At 35.9% G+C, this 27,495-nt stretch overlaps 1 protein-coding gene across 2 annotated transcripts; it reads right to left on the bottom strand.

Moving 5' to 3' along the window:
- Positions 1-627: 627 nt before the first annotated feature.
- Sh2d1a (SH2 domain containing 1A) lies at positions 628-26,937 on the bottom strand. 2 transcript variants are annotated; one of them, XM_036173871.1, is made up of 4 exons: positions 26,801-26,937; positions 7,416-7,479; positions 2,131-2,272; positions 628-979 (listed from the first exon to the last, which is right to left on the bottom strand). In XM_036173871.1, exons 1-4 carry the CDS (start codon positions 26,935-26,937, stop codon positions 942-944), a joined length of 381 nt encoding a protein of 126 aa, XP_036029764.1. In that variant the 3' UTR covers positions 628-941. The 2 variants fall into 2 exon arrangements, with proteins under 2 accessions (XP_036029764.1, XP_036029765.1); XM_036173872.1 differs by having other exon boundaries at positions 942-979; positions 2,140-2,272.
- Positions 26,938-27,495: the final 558 nt, after the last annotated feature.

The raw sequence follows: 27,495 nt of genomic DNA, 5'->3' as shown, positions 1-27,495 counted from the left end.
AGCCTTTGCAGGGTTCCCTAATTACAAATCAGTTGATTATGAGATGCAGCCACTGAAGGTTCCCTTCCAAATAAATTTCAGCATGTAGTAAAAACAACTAGGGCAGAGATACATGGAAAGAAAAATCTATCTCATTTCATCATTTCATCGAATCTCTACCATAATCTCAAAACCTGTAGCATCAAATACAATAAACTTACAGAGCCTATTTGAAATCACAGGCTTGTAAACTGGTTTGGCCTCTGGGTTTTGTTTAGATTTTGAAGCAGTGTGTCCTGCAACCAAATGATATTAAGCTCCTGATCGCCCTGCCCCAACCTCTCAAGTGTTGGAATGAAAAGTATGCACTACCACACCCCACTGGGCCAAATATTTAACTGTCTTGACAGAAGAACTCTAGGCAAGAAGGTCGATTTCAAATTTCAACAAATACTCTTTTCTCTTTATCTAGTACTCCTTTTCGTACACAACTTCATAAATCCCAAAGAAGCCTAAGGCACCACAATTACTTGAGATCTGTACACCAACCTTCCTACCATGAAATCAAACAAGACAGACGTTTGAAAATCAGTAGCTATCAAATACTTTACAGAAATGCTGCTTTTGACAAAAAAAAATGAAGATTATTTTTATTTACATGTGGCAAGAATTGACATTAATCTTTTGTAAAGTCTTCACTGTGCTCTAAACTGTTTCTTATATGTAAATACAGGAAGTAAAAATACTCTAAGGGATTCTCTTTCCCAATCCTCACTTTAAAGCACTTGTTATCTACAACATCTGCTTTCAACTTTGACATGGGCGAGATGCTCCTCCTATTACAGGACTAGAGTGGTGGTTAAAAGGCATTTGCAGTTCACTGAACTGTATTATCTACAATATACAAGACTTGGCATGCACTTAAATTATTGAAAATAATGGACAGAGTGTGTTATTCTTCTTCATGGTGCTTTCAGGCAGACATCAGAATCACTTCTCCCTAAAGAAAAAGATTAGCAAAAGTCAAGAAAAATTCATACAGTATTAAAATGATAGTTTATCTCAAATTTGTAATGTTCAACCCAATGCTATGCTTCATGCAGCTATTACTTAAAATGCCACCATAAAGAATTGATTACTGGGCCGGGCAGTGGTGGCGCACGCCTTTAATCCCAGCACTCGGGAGGCAGAGGCAGGCGGATCTTTGTGAGTTCAAGGCCAGCCTGGTCTACAGAGCGAGTTCCAGGAAAGGCACAAAGCTACACAGAGAAACCCTGTCTTGAAAAACCAAAAAGAAGAAAAAAAAAAGAATAGATTACTGGACAGGAAGGAAAGTTAGATGCTTTCTAAATTGGAGGTCTATTTACATTTCTATGTCAAAGACTAACTGTTCATTAATTTAATTCACATTTGAGTCTAATTATCAATTTATGTCTGAGCCTGGTTCCCTGTCCACCAAATTATAAAAACTCATTTTATCATACATACTAAGTGTATGAATAAAGGTACATTTTCTCACTCAAAACAAAATATTAAGCTGATTTCATAAAAGAACAATGGATAGAGTTATCAATTGGCTAGTGGGCACTCCAGCTCAATACATTCACTAATAATAGCTTTGCTCAAGAGAATCGTGAATGCCAGTAAAACAAGCAAGAGTGCTAATCTGATTTCCTTTGCTACTGTAAAAATTCATTCATTCAAACACCATCAGTTCAGAAATCAGAATCACAGGAACTAGGCTACCATTAGCCTTTCTGTGCTGGAAGGGAAAAGAAGGCTGTTTGATAAGCAAAAGTGAACAAAGAGCCCACGTACTCCCTGAACTAGCTCATCTCCCAAATCATATGTGCAGACATTACTGAAGTAAAGTGAGACTTACTATCTACAAAAGGGACTAGGAAGAATAAAATGGAAATAAAGAGATTAAAATATCTTGGCCTCATAGACTTTCTATGGCTTTATGGTTTTATTAAAAGTGTATATTAGAGCATATTATGGCCCCTTTGCATAGTTACCTCTCACCTTATTTGCTGGCTACATCCTTGTTGAATTTTTCTTGTGAGTCTTCCTGTTGTTATGTGGTTATGAATAGGTTGACCCCTAACTCTAGACTTCCCAACTATTTCAAAACTGAGCAGGAAGCCACACTTGTGGTACCTTGTGTATTCCTAGCCGAGGACTTCTCAACTGGATACTGCAAAGGTATTACAATGCCTTGATCTGGCTTCTGAAATGCTGAAATGAGATTTTTTATTTTCCGGAAAAATCTTTTATGTACCCCAGGTGCTGTCTGGAAAATAAAAGACCAAAAAAAAATATTTATTTGCTTCATAATGCTAAAAAAAAAAAAAAAAGACCTATAAGATGTGAGAGGGGTGCTTAGAGAGGTAACATTTGTTTAACTTGCTCAAATATTTGAAAACATAAGGAAGAATAGAAAGCAACATCCAGAAGAGCTTACTTTGCTTGGCTGAATTTCCCTGCAAGAGGAGCTAATGAGCTGTCATTGCAGTTCTCCCAAGGGTAGTACTAGTTTGTACAAGCCCTTGCTCACAGTCCTGCCCTTCCTGACTGCTACCCATCATACATCCCGAACCTCTAAGGGTTACAGGCCATTACCCACAATGAATTCAGCAACAGAGGGGATGCAATTAAACATAAAAAAGTAGAGATCCTACAGATCATTAATAAAAAGCCCGAGGAACCAAAACAACAACAACTAACACCCTGTCCCCCACCATCATTTTACAATATAAAATACTACACAGAAAATTGAAAAGTGACTTTTAGGATACACGCAACTGCACGGCTGTCTAATGCTTACACGCTTTTACCCCGTGATACAATACCGACTCATCCTTCATGTTCTTTTCCCAAGTTATTCTCACAGTCAGCACTGCACCATGACAAGGTTTTCTATATGGCATGAAAATGAAAGACTATAGAAGGTTATCTTTATTTATATATTTGTTAGTTTTTAAAGAGATTGCATTTGCAGGTAACTGTTAAGAATGTCTTCTTTTCCTGACATCTGTGCTCTCACAAAGACACTGCCTGAAATCAACATTCCCTCAAAGCTTATGAGCCATGCTTTAGGCACCAGCTCAAAACTGTCATTTTACATAAAACAAAATAGTATTGTTACGAGCAATTGAACAATGACTAGTTTTGTTTCTTTCTTTTTATTTTTTTAGGAAGTTGTTTTTCAGCTATTCCATCTGGAAGGTTTTTGAGATGGGAACTGCCTGGTTTTTAGCATTTAATGAGAAAACATGAAGGCTGGCACACAGACTTCTGTCAACTATACTTTAAACTCTACATAACAGACTATTCAAAGTTACTCTTGGTCATTGCCTACTTTGGAGTAGGTAGTTTTCCTGGACAAACACTATAGATGTTCTCTTTCACTGTAAATTGGTGTCCACCTGTACAGTTTCAACAGATAGACAATTCTCCCGCCCATTTCTATCCTAATAATCAGAAGACGTCCTAAATTTCTGTTGCGACCTTATCTAAAAATAGCATAGCCATTCTCGTAGAGACCCAGATAGCTCTTTGGCTCCAAGACAGACTCTGCAAATTACAAAGGAGTGCAATGGGTACAAAATACCTCCTTAGTTCTTCCTTAGGGCATTTTTTGATTTTTCAAAACACTTTCCTATCTCTTGCCTTCACTATTTCCTCGTAGACTGGTAGATATTGATTTTTTTTCAATTATTCTCATTTCACAGATACAAACATGTAACCTAATCATCTTGCATGAAGTAAACTAATAAGCAGGTGTGATGTCACATATACAATCAGAAGCAGAATTGTCTGCATTCTTTCCAGATTAGGACTAGACCAAGAGGTTTCAAGTAAAGCTGAAGTCACCAGCCAGAGAAGAAACTGCATATTTCCCCAGAGGGGAATCATTTCAAATCACACTTCATTTAGGCTAGTTCTTGTGGCTTTTAAAATCATTTTCAACAGAGGCATTATTTCTATGGGGACTGATAGTTAACACTTGATTATCCATGCTGACAAAGAGAACAAATACCACCGGACATACAGAAGCAATTTGAAATTGAGATGCAGCATTTCTTTACCACATGACTGACCTAATTTATGATGCTTTGCTTAGGATAATAAGTAATTTGCTAAGGATTTCCTGGTGACCAACTACCCAGAAAAGCCCAAAGGCATGGAAATTGGCAGAGAGAGAGCAGCACACTTTTGACAATGCACTGATAACAATCTATACATTAATAAATGATAATCAACAACTCATCATAACTTTAGCCTCCAAGGACTAAGTTAATATCCCCAGTGGTGCTCTACCTAAAATGAAAAAGATACATATTTGTCTTCCATGATTCAATAGATTCAAGGTTCAATTTAATATCACATTTTAAAACATACCTTATACTTACCTAGGGACACAGGATAGAATGTTCCTGACATGACCTTTTCTTATAGTGTGGCAAACTAAAATAGTTTTCCTGAAAGTAGTATAACTGCCATTTACCCATTTTGGAAAGACATTTATCACACACAAAAGAAGCATTACTGCCACTAGCCTGTCAGTGAATTCAGTTCTTGTTCAAATTTGTGTATTTCTCACACTGCCACCTCTTAGCTTTCCATGGAAATGTGTTTTGACTCACAGCTGATCTTCAATACACTCTGGAGAAATTTCTTCGAGCCAGCTGGTTTGAGCTCTGAGAATTATGCACTAGTTTAATATTCACCTTAACAAGAAGGCAAATTTTGTAGACAGAAAAAATGCAATATGCATTTCGTGAAACAAAGATGTTTTTATATCTTTCCCATTTGGGGATAATCCATGGCAATCTTATGCTCTCAAGGTGCAAATAATGACACTATTATTATAGAAGGAGGGTGAAATCAGACAATAGGATAAGGGATATTTATGTTCAACAACCCCTCTCCTTCTTAAAATGATTACAAATATGTAATGATGTGATATGACACTGCACATAAAATGGAAGAAAACAAATTATAAAACGTGTCTAAGAATCCATATCACATCCCTTCCTCCCAAGGCTCAGGGATCATTGAGGAAGGGAGGTGAAAACAGTGTAAAGTGATAGATAATTGCAAGGAAACCGTGTCTTCCAGACACAGCAGGACAGCTTCACATATGTACTCATGGTGGTTATGACAGCATGCACAAGACCTGTGCAAGCCCAAACCAGATCAAATCCCAGCATGAAGAGAGGAGGTGGGCACAAAGTCCAGCTCCTAGGCAAGGAGCTATTGGCAATTGATAGCTACCAGAAGAAGAGGAGCCAGCTTTCTTTATAAGAATAGCCCCTGGTAAATTGGTCATGCTTCTGTGGAAGGCCACGCATCCAAGAATATTTGGGCAGCCCAAATTGAGTTGACAGATTTAGCAAAACAAACAGTACAAAGATTGGGTGGATAGGGAGGGAGGGATGGATTTAGGAGGAACTGGAGGACAAGGGTAAATATGATCAAAACATATTACACAAAATTCTCAAGGAACTAATTCTTTAAATCACAAAAATATCACAGCTCCTTTTCATAAAAATATTTTTAGTGCTCAGCTGAAGGGTATTTCCTGAGGGAAAAGGATTATTTGTGGCCAACCCATACACAAATTCACATATATCAGCTACACATAACTATTCTTCATGATAAATCAGATTTTTTATTTATTTTTAGTGATAGATCTTTTTAAAAAAAAGAAAGATAGTTTTGATTAAAAATGATACTGATTTTTCCTTATGTAGTATCACAGTATTAATTATCTGGACATAAAGTAACAATGTGACCAGAGAGGGATATAGTATCGTATGGAGGAACATATTCAAACAACATTATATATTAGTCTTATGAAACACATTACTATGTTCAGTGAATATATGGCAATTAAAAAAAATAAAATTAGTTGGGAATATTGCTCAGTGGTATAGCACTTGCCTGGTAGGCATAAGACCCTGGGTTTCATGCCTAATCCTATTTTAAAAAAACCTATAAATTAAAGACAAAACTTAAATTATAAAATTAACCTATTAATAAGATAACAAGGTCTTTATTCTAATTCATTTTCACAAATTAAATGCTTGAAGTTTGTGTTTTTCTTTTTACTGATAAATTTGTAAGACATTTTAAATTTTTGTCTAAACTTTATAATGTCATAAATTCACAGATTAATTAAGCTACTAATGAAAGTTGAACTAATATCTATGCTTCCAAAAGATCATACTGAAGTACTTCCACTATCAAAATGGACTATTATAAAGTCAGAAACTAACTAAAGAAGATGAGTCTCAAAACTACAGTTGTGGAATCATTAAGTGATTCAGAAGATGGGCTATTCTATGCTACGTCCTACTATGCTTTATAGAAAGATTTCACTCATTTCTTGGACTGGCACAGTGGCACTCAAATATTTTGAAAGCTACAAGAAACCTTCATTCTGAATAAATCTTATTCCAACTCTCATTACATAATGAAAACTAAAGAGTACTTCACAATTGAAGTGAGATAGGTACCCAGAAATACTCCCACTCACTTCTTCCTCTCCTGCAACCTCCTTGCCAGGGAGTCCTAAGATAGAGGATAATTGTAATTTGGAAAAAAAATCCCTTTAAAATACTGCAATAGCAGGTAGGAATTTGTTGTGCATACATTTATGAAATCCTCAAAGCATATTTTTATTAAATACAAACTGCAATGTTCTCTCTTCTCTATCCACTATCCAGAGGCCTCCAACATGGCTTTTTCAAGAGTCTTGCTGATGCACACAAAGCAGCATGAATTGCCTGGAAGCATGGAAATGCCTCTATTGGTAACTTAGCAGTGGACTATGCATAATCATATTTTTGAGCAGTTTTCAGTAGTTCACATTTTTGAATGCTCACTTTATGCTAGACTCTGCACCAAAGAGTTTCTTTACTTGCATTATCTTATACTCCTTGAAATGAGTCCTCTCATAAAATGTTTGTAGGCTCATTCTACAAATTGCTTCAATCAAAAGTAACTATAGGAAGAGCCACATGGAGTCTGCATGCATTAGACATAGCCCAGGATCTCATACTGCACTTTAATTGCCTGTTATATCTCTGAAAGGCTACAAGTGACTAGTACAAAATAGAATACCCAGTTTGTTTATTTTTATCCACAACAGCACCAATGTACACGTAAGTTCGTATAGGCACTGTAAGTAAATTAGACATGATCCTTCAAATTTCTTCATTCTCCAAAGTAATCCCACTCCACACAGGCTGGAACCAAAATTTTCTAAAGGCTTCTAAATGAACCACCAATGAATACGAAATTGAGCATTCATTATTTAAATATGATTAATATTTGGTAATGTATGATATAACTTCTCTTTTATATACAAACCTAAATTTTGTGCACTTTGTTGGTACCCAAAAAGCAAAAATAAATAAGAGATGTACCTCAGCACTCCAAGAACCTGTTTCTGTCTGAGACACTCGATATGTATAGATGTAACCTTGATACCTGTAAAAGAGTACATTTCCATTACTAATAGTTTCCAGAAGAACAATGGATGGTCTAAACTTGAACTTACTTTTACCTATAAAAGTTATATATACTGCATGTAAATAGACAGCTTCCTGGCAGTCACAGGAAGCAAAGCCATTGGATTTAATTTGATTGCTTTTTATTTCAACCCAATCAAAGTTCCCCATGATTATTTTTTAACTGTGTGCATTAATACACCTAAAGATTTGTCTAGTAGAGAGACTGGACAAAAAGAAACTTTAGACCTCCTGTCACTGACAAAAAAATTATCAACTATGAAACACCTTTAACCAACAGAGTCTTACTGTTTTTTAAGTGTACATAGAGTCTTACGCTAAAACTGGTTGACAGAAATAAGACCCAATTAAATTAACAGTAATACTGATAGTATTAATTATTAAAGTAATGTGAGTATATCATGCTATGAAATATAATTATTCTTGTGATATTACTATTATAATAAATAGTAATATTCTATTGCTCTACAACACTGTAATTTAGTAGTAATAGTAATTGAATTTTAAAAAGGAGTACTGTTGGGTTTGGGGATTTAGCTCAGTGGTAGAGTGCTTGCCTAGCAAGTGCAAGGCCCTGGGTTCAGTCCTCAGCTCAAAAAAAAAAAAAAGGAATACTGTAGCACAGAATGTTATCCAGCCTTTGAAATAATTAATTCTGTTATTTTCAGCAATATGACTAGAACTAGAGAACAGGATTTCAAGCAAAGGAAAACAAAAAGTATATATTTTCCCTTATATGAAGAAGGCAAAATGTTGACCTCAAAGAAGTAAAGAATAGAACAGTGGTTACCATGGGGCTAGAGAGATGGGTGAAAAGTTAAACCACTTATTTGTTGTAGAATATTAGTTAAACATGTCTTACATTTGTTTATGCTGTGGAACACTTGTTTAATGATGCAATGGTGTAATGTATTCTTTTATGTTGCATTTGCTTAACTCTGTGAAGCTGTCTTACTTTGCCTGCCTAAAACACCTGATTGGTTTAATGAAGAGCTGAATGGCCAATAGCTAGGCAGGAGAAAAGATAGGCAGGGCTGGCAGGCAGAGAGAATAAATAGAAGGAGAAATCTGGGAAGAGAAGATTGAGGAGCAAAAGGAAAAAGAGAGAGGACACCAGGGGCCAGCCACCCAGCTACACAGCAAGCCACAGAGAAAGAAGTAATAGAAAAAGATAAAAGCCCAGAGGCAAAAGATAAACAGAATAATTTAAGAAAAGCTGGCTAGAAACAAACCAAGATAAGGTCAGACATTCATAAAAAAAAAAAAAAAGAATAAGCTTCTGTGTTATTTATTTGGCAGCTGGTTGTCAAGTCTCCCAAAGAGTAAAGAGACAAAAAAGTTAAAAAAAATATTTAGCACCCAACATAGGGCTCTTGAATATCCTTAGGGACTGAAAAGCTGGGGAAAAATGATATGGCTCCTTTAAGAAACTCTGCATTACATCAAAGCACTTAAACGGCCTTTTTCATGCCAAATAGAAACCAAAAATACTAAGTAAAAAAATGCCTGCCACAGTTCAGGGCACTGGCATTCAATAGCTGGAAGGTTGAATGCAATTCCTGGTCAAAAGCATCTCCAACTGGGCCATGAGCTTCAGGCTTGGCTCTCATGAACCTAGAAATGAGTGGAGCAAGCCAATAGAGCCGTGAGAGGACCCAGCTATATCTTAGCAGTTTAGTTTGTTCACATGGTCAAAAAAGTATAGATACACAGTTAAAAGAGGTCCAGATGGAAACAAAAACTCTAAACAGGTTCCAGTATGTTTTTACAATGGCAGAAGTTTAAGAAAGAAAAGGAGTATAGACAGCCATAGAAAGAAATACTTTAAATATAATAAAATAAAGTCTTTTAAAAAAAGCAAAAAAAGCAAAAATAATATAAATGAAAAAAGCCATGTAAAATGGGAAATACACAGGGAGGTTGGACCCACTGTGGTATTGTGTTGTATTTTGAATTTTTTGACTGCTGGTAAGCAAAGGAGAGCTGCTAAGAGACCTGGAATTGAAAGAGGGATTGTTGAAATAAACAACTCTATATACTTTAGGAATGCATTGACTTTAAAATGAAAGTTTAAACAAATGTATTTATAAAATGGAACTTTAAAGATGCATTGCTTTGGAGAAGAGGTTTTGTTTTTTTTCTCCCACAGGAACAGTCTAGAGAAAACAATGCCCATATTTACAAGAGTTGAGGTGGGTGGTCTTTGGTTCTTTGGTGAGTTATAAATGTTTATTATCATTTGGGGGAATATAGGAATATAGGATAAAAAGAACTATTAATCTTAGATATTTTGCGTTGGCATGAATTTTAATATATTGATACAAATTTAAAGTTATTTTTGTTACACTGTATGTATGTTTCTACTCTTGTTTGGGCATTGTGCTTATGCAGCTCATTTTAAAATGCAAGTATAATGAAGAAATGAGGTTAGTAGTTAGTCTATAATAATCAAACTTATAGTCACATTAGGTATGTTTTCAAGGTTAAATAGATATATTTAGACAGATAAATGGTCTTCAAACACTTCAAAGACCTATAGAATATGGTGTTTTAAATGTTTTGTTAACATAGGGTTTTTTTTCATGACAATGAGACACATTTGCTCCTGGCAGCACCAATTTACTTCAAAGAATATGATGGTCATTGAAGAAACTCCATAAGAGTTTGCTTTCAATTTGGCAAGGCTAGCCATTTGGGCAAGAAACTACATTGCCTTGACTGCTGACAATATGCTGTATCAACTGGACATGCAGGACCCACAGGAAAGTGACTACTGAACTTCGCCAAAACAAGTCAGGACAGTTCTTCAAATTTCCTGCTTCACTGAAAAGTCTTCAGAGACTCTAGGCCTGTAGAATAAAGATGGATGCCCCAATGTTGCAGAAGAACTAACTTTGGGTGTCTGTCCAGGGAGCCAGATGTCTCTGTTGTTAGATAGTATTATTTCCTTCTGGTGTCTTTGATGGAGTTTAAGACTAAATAATTGGAGTTACAGTTTTCCATAGTTATTATAGAAAGAAAATTAGGTATAAAGTTTTGGGATCACTAAGATAGGATAGACAATGGAGTATTTTCTCTAAATTTGCCATACACAAATGGACTGGATGTTGCAAATATAATCCTTATTAGATAATTGTTCTTCTTATATATAGTCTTACTATGTTAAAGTTAAAATCTTTCATTTTTATTTAGACAAAAAGGGGTACTTATTACTCTTGCAGAGGACTAAGCACCCACATGATAGTTCACAACTATGTGTAACTCCAGTTCCAGGGTATCTGATGCCCCCTTTTTTTTCACTACAAATACCAAGCAAATGCATGGTGCACATACATACATGCAGGCAAAATACTCACACATGAAATAAGATGAATAATTTAATAAAAAAGTAAAAGAATGATTATTAGCAGATTCTGGGAAGTGTAGAGGATTAGGATTGTTCATTGAAATGGGATGCTGATGGACAGGAGGAGTCAATTGTAATGTTCTACATGACGATGGGATAATATGGCTAACAACAACTATAATTGTGTATCTCAAAATTGCTAGTGAGGAGGATTCAGAGCATTACCAACACAAAGAAATGATAGACATATGAGGCAATTAAAATGGCAATTACCCTAATCTGATCATTAAACATTGTATAAATGTGCTGAAATATCACACCATATACACTAACTATGGACAATTATATGTAAATTAAAATTATAAAATTAATGGAAGAAAAATTAGCTAATAATTCAAAGCAGTTTGTCCTTTCAAGTGTGGTAAATATTGTCCCCATTACTCGAGTTGTTGATATTGCATGCCTGTTCACATGAATTCTACTATATAACAAGGCTTTTAAATGTGGTATTTTTCTGTTTAGCTGCCATAACAATACCACAGACTGAATATCTTAAACAAAAAGAAAGTATTTATTATATTACACCAAGGACAAGTTACAAGCAGCAAAGGTTTTATTCTTCGGTCTTGACTCATGAACAACTCTTGAGTTGTTGTTAAGCCACCAATCATATTAGATTTGGCTCTACTTATTTTTATTTACTTATTTGTTTGAAACAAGCTGTATGTAACCCCAAGCTAGTTTGGAACCTATGATCATCCTGCTTCAACTTCCTGAGGTTAAGGATTATAGGCACACATCACGACACATGAATGCAGACCTCTCTTTTATGACATAATTTAACCTTACTTACACTCTAGAGATCTTATATGCAAATATAGTCATATTGGGGATAAGGTTTAAACTTATTTGAGGGGCACACAGTTCAGACAACAGCATTCTATTACTGACCCCTAATGTTTTTGCATTATAAGTAAGCTGAAATTTTCTACATTTTAAAATTATTCTTCATTCAATTAATTTCTCTCCTTTTGTGTTTTACTATAAGCAATGTTGACTAATTAAGCCATTCCTTCAAATCTTAGCTTGGAGATCTCCCAAGCTGGGTTAGAGGTGGAGACACTGCTTTGTGGCAGATTGCTTGCCTAGCAAGGGTCAAGTCATCAACATTACAACAGAAAAAGGAAAGGAAAAGAAGATTGTAATGTTACTTGAAGTATATGTTTTCAGGGATGACCAATTGACATTGGATAACCAACTGTTGTGTTCTTCCTTGCAGAAGATAATTTCTCCCACTTATTATACAGAATAAGCAGGTTGTATTTATGTATTTAAGGATATAAATGTATATATTTATGTATATATATGTAACAACAATTGATAGAAAAAGGCTATAAATTTGAAAGAGAGCAAGAAGGAGTGTACAGGAAGGTTTGGAGGAAAGGAAAGGGGAAAAGGTGTAAGTATAATGTAATTTCCAAAAATAAAAATATTTTTAAAAGAGGTATAAACTAGGTAATCACTTTCATTGTTCACAGATTCTGTCTTCCACAAAACCATAATGTAGCTTAGTCAGGTTCTTTGCTACTTTAGAACAATAATCATATTTCTTCCAACTGCCAATAACTTTCTCCTCATTTCCCATCTGAGACCACACGAATGATCTTTAACTTCCATAATTTTTTTATTTTTATTTTGATTATAATATAATTACATCATTTACCCCCTTCCTTTCCTAACTGCAGCACCCCCATAGACCCCTCCTTACTCTCTTTCAAATTCATGGTCTCTTTTTTCATTAATTGTTATTGCAAACATGTATGTATATACATCCTGTTCAGTTCATATAATGTTGCTTGTATGTATGTTTTCAGGGCTGACCACTTGGTATTAGATAATGAATTAGTGTGCTCTTCCCTGTGGAAGACTATTGCTTTTATTCTCTGCATTCCTTAGTTGCCTACAGTTCTTTGTGTAATTTTACCAACATTCTCTTCATGGCAATATGGGGAGCAAGCATAATATAAACCTCAAAATTCATTCAGTTTCTCTCCATTACCCAGTTCCAAAGTATTTTCATAGGTTTTTTTCTAATTATGTTACAGCAGCACCTGACTTCTCAGTCTATGTCTTAGTTTACTAAGGTTATAACAACATGCCACAAATTGGGTGGTTTAAAGAGCAGACATTTATTTCTCATAATTTTACAGGCTTAGAGTCCAAGTTCAAGATGACACCATTGTAAATTTTATTCTGAGGCCTCTTTGCTTGGTCTATAGGCAACCACCTTCATTGTCTGTACTTACACGGCCTTTTGTTTGTACATGTGTCCTTCCTTTTCTTATAGAGTACCAAATCTATCAGATTATTGCTAAAGAATGTCTTTCTGTATGCTGTGAATATATGTTGTTCCCATTGGTTAATAAAGCTGCTTTGGCCTATGGCAAGGCAGCTCAGAGGCAGGCAGGAAATCCAAGAGACAGACAAGAAAGAGAAAGGCAGAGTTGGGGAGACACCAGACTGCCATCCTGGGAGCAACATGTAATGGGATGCAGGTAAAGCCATGGAACACATGGTGATATATAGATTAATAGTTATGGGTTGAGTTAAACTGTAAGAGCTAGCCAGCAAGAGGCCTGCTATAGGCCATACCTTTTGTAAATAATATTAAGCCTCTGAGTGATTATTTTATAAGCAGCTGCAGGACCACAGAGCCAAGTGGGGCCAGAAGAATTTGGGACCGTGGGGCCAGGCAGGACCTGAGAAAACTTACAGCCACAGATTATGGTTCCATTTTTATGAACTCATTTAATTTTAAATGCTTCCTTGGGCCCTATTGCCAAATAGAGACAGATTAAGGTAAGAGTTTTAATATATGAATTTTAGAGATATAATTTTACTCCATAGTGCATGAACTCTATCCTTTGGACACTCTAAAACTTCTATTATTTTTTATATGATAAAATTAATATTATAAATGAGAAAACTGAAATGTTGAGAAATAAAATAAACAAATCAGACCAGAGATCAAACAGTAAAATGTTATTTGGATTATGTTTATTTAATTCTCACACTATAATGGATATAGATTTATTATACTTTAGTGTTCATAATAATAATACTTAATTTGCTTAATAAACTTGTAAAATGGGTGATCAACTAAATTTATTTAACTAGCATACAAAAAATAAAGTAATACATATTCAGTTATTTTGGTATTTTAATTCATGTACATATTGTATAATGTTTATATCCAAACATTTGTCATTTCTTTGGGACATAAACATAGAATCCTGCCGAGATTTTTAGTGTCCAATCCATTATTATCTATCATCATCCAACTGTGTATAAGCAAATCAGAAAATCTTGTTCCTACTCTATTATGCTTGTTAATTTTTTGTCAATTTGATACAAGCTAGAGTCATGACCATCAGCCTGGCCTGTAGCCAAGTCTGTGTGGGCATTTTATTGATTAATGATTGATGTGGGAGAGCCTAGGCAGTGCAGGTACTGCTACCCCTGTACAGGTTATATAAGAAAGCAAGCTGAGCAGCATTTCTGCATGGTTTCTGCTTCAGTTCCTGCCTCCCTCTGCCCTGTTCTATTGTCCTGACCTCTGTCAATGATGAACTTTAAGCTGGAGATGAAATAAATTCTTTCCTCCACAAACTGCTTTTGATCATTGTGTTGATCACAGCAACAGAAAGCAAACTAGAACAATTAGAGCATACTGATCATTCATTCCCTATCCTACACTCCTCCTACTTTCCCTACCCACAGGCAACCCCATACTACTCTCAATCTCCATGGGAACAAATTTTTTATATTCCATGTATGAATGAAAATATGTAGTACATGTCTTTCTGTGTCTATCTTATTTCATTTAACATAATGATATATATATATATGTTTTACAAAGGACAGGATTTCATTCTCTTTATGGTTGAAAAGAATTACATTTTGTTTACATCTCCATTTTCTTTATTCATTCCTCAATTGATGGATTCTCATGTTATTTACATTTCTTGGCCATTGTAAGTGGTGTTGAAATGAATCTGAGAGTTCTTATATCTCTTCAGTATACTGATTTCATTTTCTTTGAATATATTCAGGAGTGGATAACTGAATAATGTGGTAGTTATAGTTTTTTGAGGATCTTCTATACTGTTTTCCATAATAATATCCTAATTTACATTTTTGTAAATAGTGTGCAATATTTCCCCTTTCCCACATCATCAGCACTGTTATCTCTGCTTTCTTAGATAATAGCTTTTTATTATTTATTTATTTACTTACTCGTTTTTTTACTGGAGTGATGGAATAATTTTGTTATTTTGAGTTTTATTTCCTTGATGATCAGTATACTGAATATTTTTTCATGACTTTCTTTTTTATAAAGATTTTTTTATTTTATGTGTTTGATTATTTGTGCATGCATGTATGACTGTGGACTGTGTGTGTACCTTGCCCATAGAGGACAGAAGAGAGCATTGGCTCCCCTGGAACTGGAGTTACAGACAGTTGTGAGCCACCATGTGGGTGCTGGGTACCAAGCACAGCTCCTCTGCAAGAACAGCCAGTGCTCTTAAGCACTAATCCATCTCTCCAACCTCTCATAATTTTCTTAATATTTCTTTAAGAGAAAAGTAAGATTGTGGTGATATATTGTTTGTAATCTAAGAAATAAAGGTTGGCAGAACAAGCCACTAGATTAAACATAGAGGCCAGGCAGTGGTGGCACACACCTTTTTGTTTGTTTGTTTGTTTGTCTGCTTGTTTGTTTTTTGGGGTTTTTTGTTTTTGTTTTGGTTTTGGTTTTCAGGGTTTCTCTGTAACTTTGGAGCCTGTCCTGGACTATCTCTGTAGAACAGGCTGGCCTTGAACTCACAGAGATCCACCTGTCTCTGCCTCCTGAGTGCTAGGACTACAGGCGTGTGCCACCACCGCGGCTTTTCTTTTGTTGTTGTTGTTTTTGTTGTTAGGCACACACCTTTAATCCTAGCACTTGTAAGGCAGAGGCAGAGATCCATCTGGATTTCAGAGAGTCGCCCTAGGCTACATGAGATTAATTAAGTCTAAAAGAGCAACAGAGCCAGACAGTGGTGGCACACACCTTTAATCCCAGCATTTGGGATCACACACCTTTAATCCCAGCACTAGAAAGGTTGAGACAGGAAGTGATATGGCTGGACAGAGAGAAGAATATAAATTGGGAGGAAACAGAAACTCGCACTTTTTCAGGCTGAGGAGTTGGTGAGTTAAGAGGTGGTGATTGTAGCTTGCTCTGCTTATCTGATCTTTCAGCTTTCACTCTATCTGGCTCCAGGTTTTCATTAAAACCAATTAGGTTTTGTGCAACATAAGGTAATTTTATGCTGAATTTTCAAACAAATTTTGAATTTGGATATAAATAAAAAATCATAGTCTCATTTACTATATTTACTGTTGCTGTTCTTAGGCACAGGATTGGATCAATAGGAATCCTTGATTAGGAAACATACTAAAATCTGTTTAAATCACTGCGTTTAAACTTAAAAGAGCAGATGATACTAAATTCTTACAAAGAGAGGCCTATGCTTAGTTCATTGGCCACATTTGGCATTAAGTCCCTTTAGAATTAAAAAGTCTTTAAATATTTGAATTAAATTGTTACACCTTTAATCAATACCCATCAGTACTAATTACCTAATGAACTACAAAAGACATTTAAAACACTCTAATCGGGTTCATTTGACTTGGGAAATTGAACAAAGGGTCAATTTAAATGTTGGTAAGATCACAAAACAAATATTTTATTTTTGTAATGTAGCTTTACCAAAATATTTGATTCATATATAAAAATAGCTTACCATATGCTTACACATAATAAAAATATAATATTCATACTTTACTGTTAAGATCTTATTTTTAAGTAATTTAAATATACCTTAAAGCACACCAATTTCAGTAGGTGCTCTACAGGGAATAAGACAAGCAAGAACTTTGATTTCTGTTTTTCACCACAGGAACTTGAAACATGGGCTTTAAGGGACTTTCTTAAAGCCACCCAGCCAAATGGAGATGGAAGAGGGCCCTGAGTTCTATTTTTCCCTCAGGAAAGCAATTCATGAGAATGATTCACAGTCAATTTAAGGGTAGTGTGGAAATAACAGTTTCAAATCTCAACAATAGAGCTGGGAGATAACTCAGTTGGCAAAGTGCTTGCCTGCAGGCAGGAAGACCTGAGTTCAATCCCATGAAGCCATGCGCATGATGCCATGCACATGATGCCATGCACTTGTAGTCCCAGCACTGGAGAGGCAGATGTAGGCTCACTGGCCAGCTAGCCTACTCATGTTGGTGAACTCCAGAAAAGTGAGAATCCCTGTCTCAAAAAGTCAAGATGGTCAACTCCTGAGGAATGGCCCCAGAAACTGTCCTCTAACTTCCACACATGTGCCCACATACCTGTAAGCAATTATTCACAAACACATACACACATACACATATGTACACACAAAAATTTTTTTAAAAATCTCAATAGATTAAGCAAAATGGTAAGCAACCTGTTTTCCAGAATCTAAACAATGGACCTCAAAATATACAATGAATATATCTCCTTACCATCATTCAGCTTCATTTAGTCAAAATAAATGAGTATATTTTAAAAATTGTTTCCTAACGAATGTGATCTTATCTCACTTTCAGTTAAGCAGCAGGAACCTAAGTACCACTTCAAAAGCTCTTACCTTCTTCAGTCTCCAAACACGCTGGTGTCAATGGCACATCTATCTTCTCATGGTTAAGGTATCTAATGTTCACAATTTCCCCCACCCCAAGTCCTTGAATTCTGAATGAACAAACCTTGGTCTCTTCTCAAATGAAACAACTATGTGATCTGCTTTAAGTCATAGAACTTACTAATTAATGATCCTCTGTAGATGACTCTCATAATAATGTGCCATGGGTGGGAAAACCCTGAAGCAGAACAACTCAAATTGCATTCTTAAGGTCACTGCATTTGTGAGCCACCTGATATGGATACTGGGAACCAAATCAGATCCTCTGGAAGAGCAGCAAATGCTTTTAACCAATGAGTCGGCTCGCTAGCCATGGACTATGCCTTTTTAAAAGCAATATATATGCTCTGTCTGTAGAAAATCACTGCTATAGGAAAATAGTGTCCATATCTTTGACCAAATAATCTCATTTATCTTCATGCACTCCAGGCAAATAAGTCAAAAGAAAAAGGCAAGTAAGTTTTTAATAGTATATAAAGTAAAATTAAGCTAACTACTCCCAAACAAGTAACAATTACTCAAAATAAGGGAATAGATTTTACATATATCCTCCAAATTGTATATGATGAAAGTAGAAATAAGCCAGGCAGTGATGGCACTTGCCTTTAATCCCAGCACTCAGGAGGCAGAGGCAAGCAGATCTCTGAGTTCGAGGCCAACCTGGTCTACAGAGTGAGTTCCAGGACAGCCAGGGCTACACAGAGAAACCCTGTCTGGGGCAGGGGGCGGGGGTGGTAAAAATAAAAATTACACCAAAATAAAACAATTCTTCACAGACAGGGAAATAATCAATAGAGTTAGGAGCATACATGCTGAATGGGAAAAGCAATTGCAAACCTTCAACCTGATACGTATTGGTACCCAGAATACCTAAGATTTGAAAAAAAACTCAGTAAGAAAATAAATTGATTGAAAACTGTCAAAGGACCTGAACAGATTTTTTTAGAAAATAATACATACAAAATGTCCAACAAATATATGAAAACCTTTTTCAACATCACTAATCATTGGAGAAATGAAAACTGAAATCCCACCTGTTCAAATGACTCTTCCTAAAAAGATGAAAGGTAAGTGTTGTGAGGATGTGGAGAAAGAGAACGCTTGTACACTGCTGGTGGGCATGTACATCAGTAGAGTGATTATGGAAAACAGGAAGGAGGTTCCTCAGAAAGTAAAAATAAAAAAGTATTGCATGACTCAGCAGTGGGACGACTGGGTGTATATCAAAACGAGCCCGCATGAAACAAAGAGTCTGCACTCTCATGTTCAATGTAGCACTATTTGTAGTGTAAAGGATGAGGGATCAACATTAGTGTGCAAGAATGGATGGAGAAGATGTGATCTACACCCTCAGGTGCTGCACCTTCTGTAAGGAATCTAGAGTTTAAACCAAACAAACATGGAAATAGAAAATAAACTAGTTGAGGAAAGGAAGGAGATGGGGGAAATATGATCAAAATATACTATATATGTAAGAAAACATCATAACAACTCATCGTTGTGAACTAATTGTGATGTTCATTCATTATAAATGATGCAAAAAAACAAAATCTGAAATATACATACAATGGAATATCATTCAACCTTAACAAAAATGTTAGTATCTATTTTTGACAACAGCAATGGACCTGGAGGCAAAACATGTTAAGTGAAATAACCTGAGCACAAAAAAGAAATAATGCAAGATCTCACTTACATGTAGAATCTGAAAATATTGACTTCACAGAAGCAGAGAATGTTGCAGCTTTGTAAATCACAAAGAAAGGAAAAAAACGTAATTCATTTTTAAAAGTTGCTACATACTTCTGACTCCTTCTATGAATATAGACAAATCAAGAAATGGATCTTTTTTTTTTTTTTTGAGACAGGGTTTCTCTGTGTAGTTTTGGTGCCTGTCCTGGAACTCACTCTGTAGACCAGGCTGGCCTCGAACTCACAGAGATCCGCCTGGCTCTTCCTCCGGAGTGCTGGGATTAAAGGCGTGCACCACCACAGCCTGGCGAAATGGATCTGTTTTCACTTCTTTCTCCAATTGAGATGCTTTTGGGAATTGATGACAAGCTCAGCATTTAGAATTTAAAACAGAGGAGTGTTTTAAATTGTTGCTGTTAATTTATTTTCATAAGTAACACACACAAAGTGTGTTTTTAATCATTGCTGGTTCTAAAATCTGTCTTTACTTCATCTAAAGCTGTCCCCTAAGGCTCTAGATTATTTTTTTTAATTTTATGTGCACTGGTGTTTTGCCTGCATGCATGTCTGTGTGAGGGTGTCAGGTCCCCTAGAACTGGAGTTACAGACAGTTGTGAGCTGCCGTGTGGTTGCTAGGAATTGAACCTGGGTCCTCTGGAGGAGCAGCCAGTGCTCTTAACCACTGAACCATCTCTCCAGCCCCTGTACCCCAAGCCTTTAAAAGGCATTCAGACTAGCAGTGGGCAAGTACAAAGCCACTCAGCTTATTTTTTTCTTTTCTTGATGGGTACATATGGTGGACAGAACTTTGCTTCAAATCAACAAAACCACATTAACTTTCTTTATGCGATTAAAAGACTTCTCAAAAGAAAAGCTCTAAGTACATCTAACATCTACATCACACTGAAAATAATGCAAGCTAGTCCTCATGCTCTCATCTACAAAGCATAATGCTCTATATAACATTTAAAGCACAATTATGCAACAGATTTTGAGGGGCCATGGATACTTTTTTCAGGCTGGTCTGGAACTCATTGTATGGGCCATACTGACCTCAAACTTGTGGTGATCCTCCTGACTCACCTCCCAAGTGCTGGGATTGTAAGCAGGAGTCATCATACCTGTTGTAGCTACATTTTAAACAAATATTTTCTATCTGTAGTAACTTTCCCATGTATACAAAGTCTTCATTATTAAACCTTTATTTTCCTTCAAGAGGTTTTTGAACATTCTGTTGTCCAAACTTCATTCTTTTGGAGTGGATATAAATTTCCAATACAATCTAAAGTCATTCAGTACCAAGGCTAATAGTAATGATGGTAACTATGTGGTGATCCTATTCTTACCACCGTGATAGTGATCATTGTTAATCAGTGCAAAAGAAAGTTTCAGAAACTTGACCAAGGTAAAATTACTAGATAAGAGGCAGAGCTGACTGTACTCAGAGGGTCTTGCAAGAAGATATTCACTCTTAATCCCCATTGTGTGGTGCATTTCTTAGATTAGTGGAAATGAATTAACAGTTTGATGTTAAAGGCAATCTCAGAAGTATAATTCTTAACAAAAAGGATGAGTCTATTAGGACACAGGGTTAGAACTGTCTGCTGAAGGAGAGGACAGGAGAGGTAGCTGAAGGGATATCAGCTGAGGAGAGTCAAGAGGGGCCAAGGGAGGGAGTGGGTTTACAGGTTAACATCGACTTCCTCTATGTTCAAACTAAATGGCAGCTTCAGACTAATCTTGAAGCTTCAATTGTACATTATTAACCAGAGTCAGATTTTAACATATTTGTCTGTGAATTGCCAATTTTGTAGTTGATGTGTAACAAATATTACTCGGATGGTTTTTGGGCTCACTGCACTATTAATAAATTCTATGTGGAAAATCCAAAATAATTTTAGTGGCCCAAGTTATTATGAAGATATGACACACCCAGTAAAATCTCAACCAGATATCTGGGTGAGCAAGATGGCTCAGTGTGTAAAGACACTTGCTGCAAAGTCTAAGACCCACATGATATAAGGAGAGAATCAACTTCAGCAAGCTGTCCTCTAACTTACACTGTAGCATGCATGTACTCACACGCAAACTTACCACACACACACACACATACACACACACATACACACACACACACACACACACACACACACACACAAATAAATAAGTAAATGAATGAGAAATCTAAAATTATTTAAACTAAGTATGGTTTCTCATTCAATTTTATTATCTTAAATTTATTGCCATACTCTTCTTTGCCACACTCTTCCCTGATATTATAACTGATAAGATGGAATTTTATTGTACTATATCTCCTCTATTTCTTGAATACAGTCATGTGGTGGGCACTTTATTTCCAGTCCAAAGGACTCCACAACTACTATAGAGATATTTACTCATCAATTTTCTTTGCTGCTCTATTCACAAGAACTAGGAACTAGAAAGAGCCTAGATATCCATCAACTGATGAATGGATAATAAAAATGTGATGTGTTTACCAATGAAATGATATTCAGCTGTTGATAAAAATGAAATTATGAAATCTGCAGGTAAATAGATGGAGCTGGATATAGCCATTCTGAGTGAGCTAACACAGACCCAGAAAGAAACATCACAAGTTTTCTCCCATTTGTGATTGTTAGCTTTGAATCTTGAGATATGTGTGTTTCATTTAGAATACCCATACAGGTCAGGGAATTACTAAGAGACCATGGGTGGCAACTTTCAAGGGAGGAGAGACAGAATACACAGGTATAAATAATCAAAAGAGAATACTGGAACAGGAAAGGTTAAATTGGAGTAGGTGTGGGAAGGCAGAGTAGAAGACAGGAAGGGATAAATAACACTAAAGACCACTCAAAAAAGTCATATGTAAACATACTAATGTAAATGATTCTTAAAATATATACCTATACATATAATATATAAAAAGAGTTAAAATGGAGTTACTCTATAACAGGGCAATAACTAGACATCATATATTACCAAATGAAATGCCTAATATTAGGAATGGATTTTGTCTTTTTAAGTTGTTGGCTAGTGAGCTCCCATAGACCACCAGACATTACAGGCTAGTGACAATTCTCTTGGCTACCCTTCAGAACTTGACAGTAAGTCTCTACTGCTGACAACAGTGCATACTTGAAGCATAAAACATGGAGAAGTTAAGCTGGTACAAACCCGGAAGCTTCATCTATATGGGCTAACTCATAGTGCGGGAGGTACTATGCACACTACCAGAGGAGAAAAGTAATCATCAGTTTCACCCCTTGAAAAAGACATATGTGAAAAATTACATCATTATATGTCTTCGAGACTAAAGAATTATACATATGTTTCTTCTTCCAAATCTTTCAGCAGAAAAGTATAAAGTCAGCTATGTAATTGTGGAAATGTGCTATTTTTCAAGCTTATTTTTAAAATATTTTAATTAGTTTTCCTCTCATGAGGCAATCCCAGGGGATGATGAGGTATTACCTAGTAGCTCTCTATATTGGAGTGAAAATGAAAAATTGTGAGGGTATAATATGTACCTCAATGAAAGAAACTTGACATACCTAGAATATGGAGGAGAATAAAATCTTATACCATATCTTGGAAAAGAGTCAATTCTTCAAAGATGACAATTGCTCCTTAGTTTATTATTGATACTATTTAATTTAATCCAATTTAACAGAATTATTTTAGACTTCCTCATAAATAACCAATATATGAGACTACCTAATAACTTTCTAATATGTTTGAAAATTATGGCATACTGATTTGATTAAAATAAGCACAAATAGATCAACTGAACCAAATAGTCCAGAAACATAACAAGATTATAAATAGTCAGTTCTTTAGTACTTGGTAAAATAGCCTAACAAATGAATAATGGAAGCTGAGTTTAGTAAACTATGTTGGACAACTGTAACTACATGGAAACAAATCAAATTACATCTTTTATGCACATAAAACTCAAATGAAATTAAAGGATAGAATACAAATTAATAAAACCACATATTTAAATCAAAACAGTGAAATTTTATGTATCTCTGGAGGAGAAAAGATTTTCTAAGCTGGGAAGAAAAGAGAGAAATCAAATATGAATAAGCTGAGTGATGCATTTCAGTACTAAAAATATGAAATAGCAAACATCAACCTGAGAAAGGATATCTGCAACATAAGGAGATATGTCTCTGTATTTGTGCATATATGGGTATGCATGTATGAAAAGCAGTAAGCTCTAAATCATTAAGTGATGGAAATATGCAAATAGTCAGTTCATGTATAGGAAAAAATAGTTTAACAACCACATCAAAAACACTCAGTGCCATTAATAAAAAAAATCTAAAATATGAAAAGTAGAGTGCAAATATAATAAAAACTCGACATCAAATTTAAAAGAAAATTATTTTTAACAAGAATACGCATTACAAAGGACAATTATAAACATAAGCTAGAATACACATTTAGGGTAATGGTTTATATGTAGAATTTATAGTTTAAAAGTATTGAATGATTCAGGTGTCAAAATAAGAGGCTGGTGTAAATGTATGAAACTGTCAAAAAAACAAAATTAGTCAATAAGAAGTAAAATAAGAGGTTGGTCAAGAAAAATATGAAAATACAGCCCTTATAAAATAATATCTTTAATTTATTAGTGAAAACATTGTATTTGGATCAGCTTTTATTTCATACTACATGGAAATTACAGCAAAATGTAATAAAAGATGTACATATTCAAAAATATTCATTTTATTAAAATATAGAAGAATTTTTACTTAATAGTAGTTGCCTTTAAGTCATAAGATTATAAATGATTTTCCTTTGATTCCGTTATCTATGTTTTCAAATTTTATATCACAAATAAGTGTAAAAGACTATTTTGACAGATTGTTTTAATTCTAATTTTATTTACAGAAAATATTTGGAAGAAAACCTTGAATTTTAAATGAAGAGTAGTAGTTCTATAAATGGAAAACTTTTACAATGTTTGAAACATTCTGTTTCCTAACACCTAACAGGAGAAAAGGTCCTGTCTAAGAGCCACAACTGGGATTCACTCTGGGAAATAGGAATGTATAGTCTGAAAGCCCAATTTGAAGCATGCAATCAAAACAGAGTAAACTGAAGTCTGAGCAAACCTTCTTGGTTATTGGGAATACATAATAGCTGGAATAAAGTGGCACCGAGTAAATTCCAGTTATCATATATTTGTTCATGCATACATGATTCTGTTTCTTTCTACTCTATATCATACGAATCAGTATTTTGAATTAAGAGTGCATAGTTTGTTCCAAACAACATTTTGCAAGTACCACGTTGTGCCAGTAAGAGAGAATGAAATGTTTACGTGTATCAAAAGGGACACTCAGCTCCACAATAATTGAAGAATTGATCAAAGGCAAAGCATCTTGTCTTTTCCCTTCACAGTAATCTGATCATAACTCCAAAAACCCATATGACAGGAGGAAAATTCTCTACTTGTCTCTTTTCATGCATAAATTAGTCAACAACAACAACAAAAACCTTATATTCATGCAGCATTCACCTTTAGTGAAAACTAAAAATATGAGAATTTCTTTGCATGGTTCTGACCTATCTGCCTAAAAAATTAAAGATTCCTCTCTTCAAGATTTTACTTACAGCAAACTTTTGTAACAAAACAACAACAACAACAACAACAAAAACCAGATTTCTGTTTTTCATGTATGGAAGATGAAGTCCCCAGAGAATTTGAGTGACTCCCTAGAGCCCATACCCTGACCTCTTGTCAGCCCAAGGCTCTTTGTAGTAAAGAGTACAATATGCCTTAACAGCTCATTCATTTAATTTCAAATTGTTTGCAGAGTGCCTAGTATATACCAGGATATTTTTTCTGGTCCTGGAGACAATATTTGTTCCTTCGTGAAGATATATTTGTGGTAGAGCCCATGTACAAGTAAACAAGCTAATAGAAAGTTTAAAGCTCCTTGAAAAACAACAGAGAGAGGCCCCTTATATTTGTTAGAATGATCAAGGGATGGATATTGAACAGAAGGCATTAAATCCTAAGTGGGGAGTAACCTGCAGGAGCGACCAGGTGGTTCGTAAAGTACAAGTCTTAGGTATACTGTCTCCAGCTCTCTCTCCCTATACAGGCTTCATCTCAACCTTCATTTTTCGCTTTATGTTAAGGAGCATGCTACTTAACCCACTACTAACCCAAAGCAGTTCATTTCACTTACCATCCTCCATCTTTTGACAAGAAATAAAAAAGCCTAAGGAGCCTCATTGGCTTTCCTCACCCTTCCTGGGATTCCGCTTGGGAACTTAAAAGTCCAAGCCCAGGGTTGGATGTCTAGTTCAGTGGAAAAGCAATTTACGAGCATATACAAAATCCTGGGTTCTGTCCTCAACACTGAAAAATTACTTTTCCATATATTTAACTTTAAGCATTTATGATAAATGTATTTGGCATGATCTGAAAACTGCCACAAATAAGGCTTGGCCATTTTTAAAAATCAATGTACAATGACAATCCTCCCTCACGATTCTCAATTTAATCTTTATTTTCTGACCCAGAAAGTACTTCTAAATTTTGTAGTGTATCATCATGTCCACAACTCACCACAAAGCATTTTTCTTTGTTTTGTTTTTATATAGGCTCTATTGTGCTAGAAGGAGGATTTTGTGAGTTTTTTTGGGTTTTTTTATCCTGCTTACAGTAATGCTTGAACTAGGTCCTTCTGTAGAAATGTCTCCATGAGAACTGAAATAAATTATCCAAAAAGAGAATAACAATAAACTGAAGTCAATAGCTTACTGAACATTTGCTCAGTGTCAAGCCCAGTGCTCACTTGTTTTTAAAAGCGTGGAGGTATTTAATCTTCACAGTCCCTTGGAATCTGAATCCCATTCAATACATGAGATAACTCAAGGGCTAAGAGATTGATTTGCTGAGATTGCAAGCTTAGAGTCTGACTATGGTAGGACTTGATCTCATATCTACTTGGCTGAGAAGGCAGGGAGCTGAGATGCAGCCGCACCTAGTTCAAAATGGAGCAACAGTCTAGGCAAAGGGCAAGTGGAATCGTTACAATGGTGTGTTCTTTCTGTACTCTTTAAAAGCCTTGTCAGGCCCATCTTTTATCAGACATCCCACATTTTTAAACTCCTGGCCTCTGTTATAAAGGAAGCTAACTCAGCAGCTCCAGAAAATCCTCACTCTGGTACAATAGAGGCTGCCACAAATGCACTGGAGAGAGCCCCAGTAGATGAAATCCCCAGTGAGCAACCTATACCAAAGTACTACCCACAACAGCCCTGGGCTGACTCTGGGGAAGCCTTACGACCAGGCATGAGAGATGAAGAGAACTCATGCTACTTGTGTCTCTGACTACCTTTACTAAAAGCTGTAACCCCCAGCCCCTCCTTCCAGGCCTCCCAAGCAAGGTCAGGACACAGGTGCTACCAAGCTCCCACTACCACAATGTACTCACAAAACACACAGGCAGTAGACTCCAGGAACACTCTCGCTGTCTCTTAGTAGATAGCTTCCATCCAGCCCCGTAGCAAGCAAGAGCTTCTCCCCGGTCTCCCTGCTGATTTTTCCATGGTACACAGTCACTGCATCCATGCCTGGTGAACTCTTGAATGGGCCCAGAAGGAAGATGGTAAAGGGGAAATGTTGCTTCTGCTTTTGCTACTACGGTGCCTACCAGTCACAATCAGCCACCTGACTCCTAGGGCAGTTAGTATGAAAAAAAAAAAAAGAGATGAGCGCCCCAACAACAGGATGTTGTCTACCTACCTTAAAACCTCTTCTCACACTTCAATTAAGGCCAGCTCAGCAGTTTAGCAGCTTCAAACTTGTCATGGGGTTTGATCACCTGCTCTCCAACAGAGGGTTCCTGGTGGGGGAGGGGGAACATTGGGAAGGTGAACACTTGTAGTATTCGAGCTGTGCTGGCAATGCAGACAGACCTTGCACAAACATGAGAAATTTGATAACCCAGCAATGACTTGGGTTAACTAGTATACCAAAGAATTGGAGATAGTGGCAAGTGGCAGATGTCATCATGAGGGGCAAAAACAGACCAAACAAATGCAAAAGCACTGGAACTACAAAAGCATGGCAGAACACAGCCATGAGGCTTCCACAGCATCACCAAGTATTCAAGAACTATGGACTTTG

The sequence above is a fragment of the Onychomys torridus genome, chromosome X, assembly GCF_903995425.1.
Source record: "Onychomys torridus chromosome X, mOncTor1.1, whole genome shotgun sequence".
Lineage (NCBI taxonomy): Eukaryota > Metazoa > Chordata > Mammalia > Rodentia > Cricetidae > Onychomys > Onychomys torridus.
Note: the sequence above shows the minus strand (reverse complement) of the source record. Positions and strands in the feature narration are given on the sequence as shown.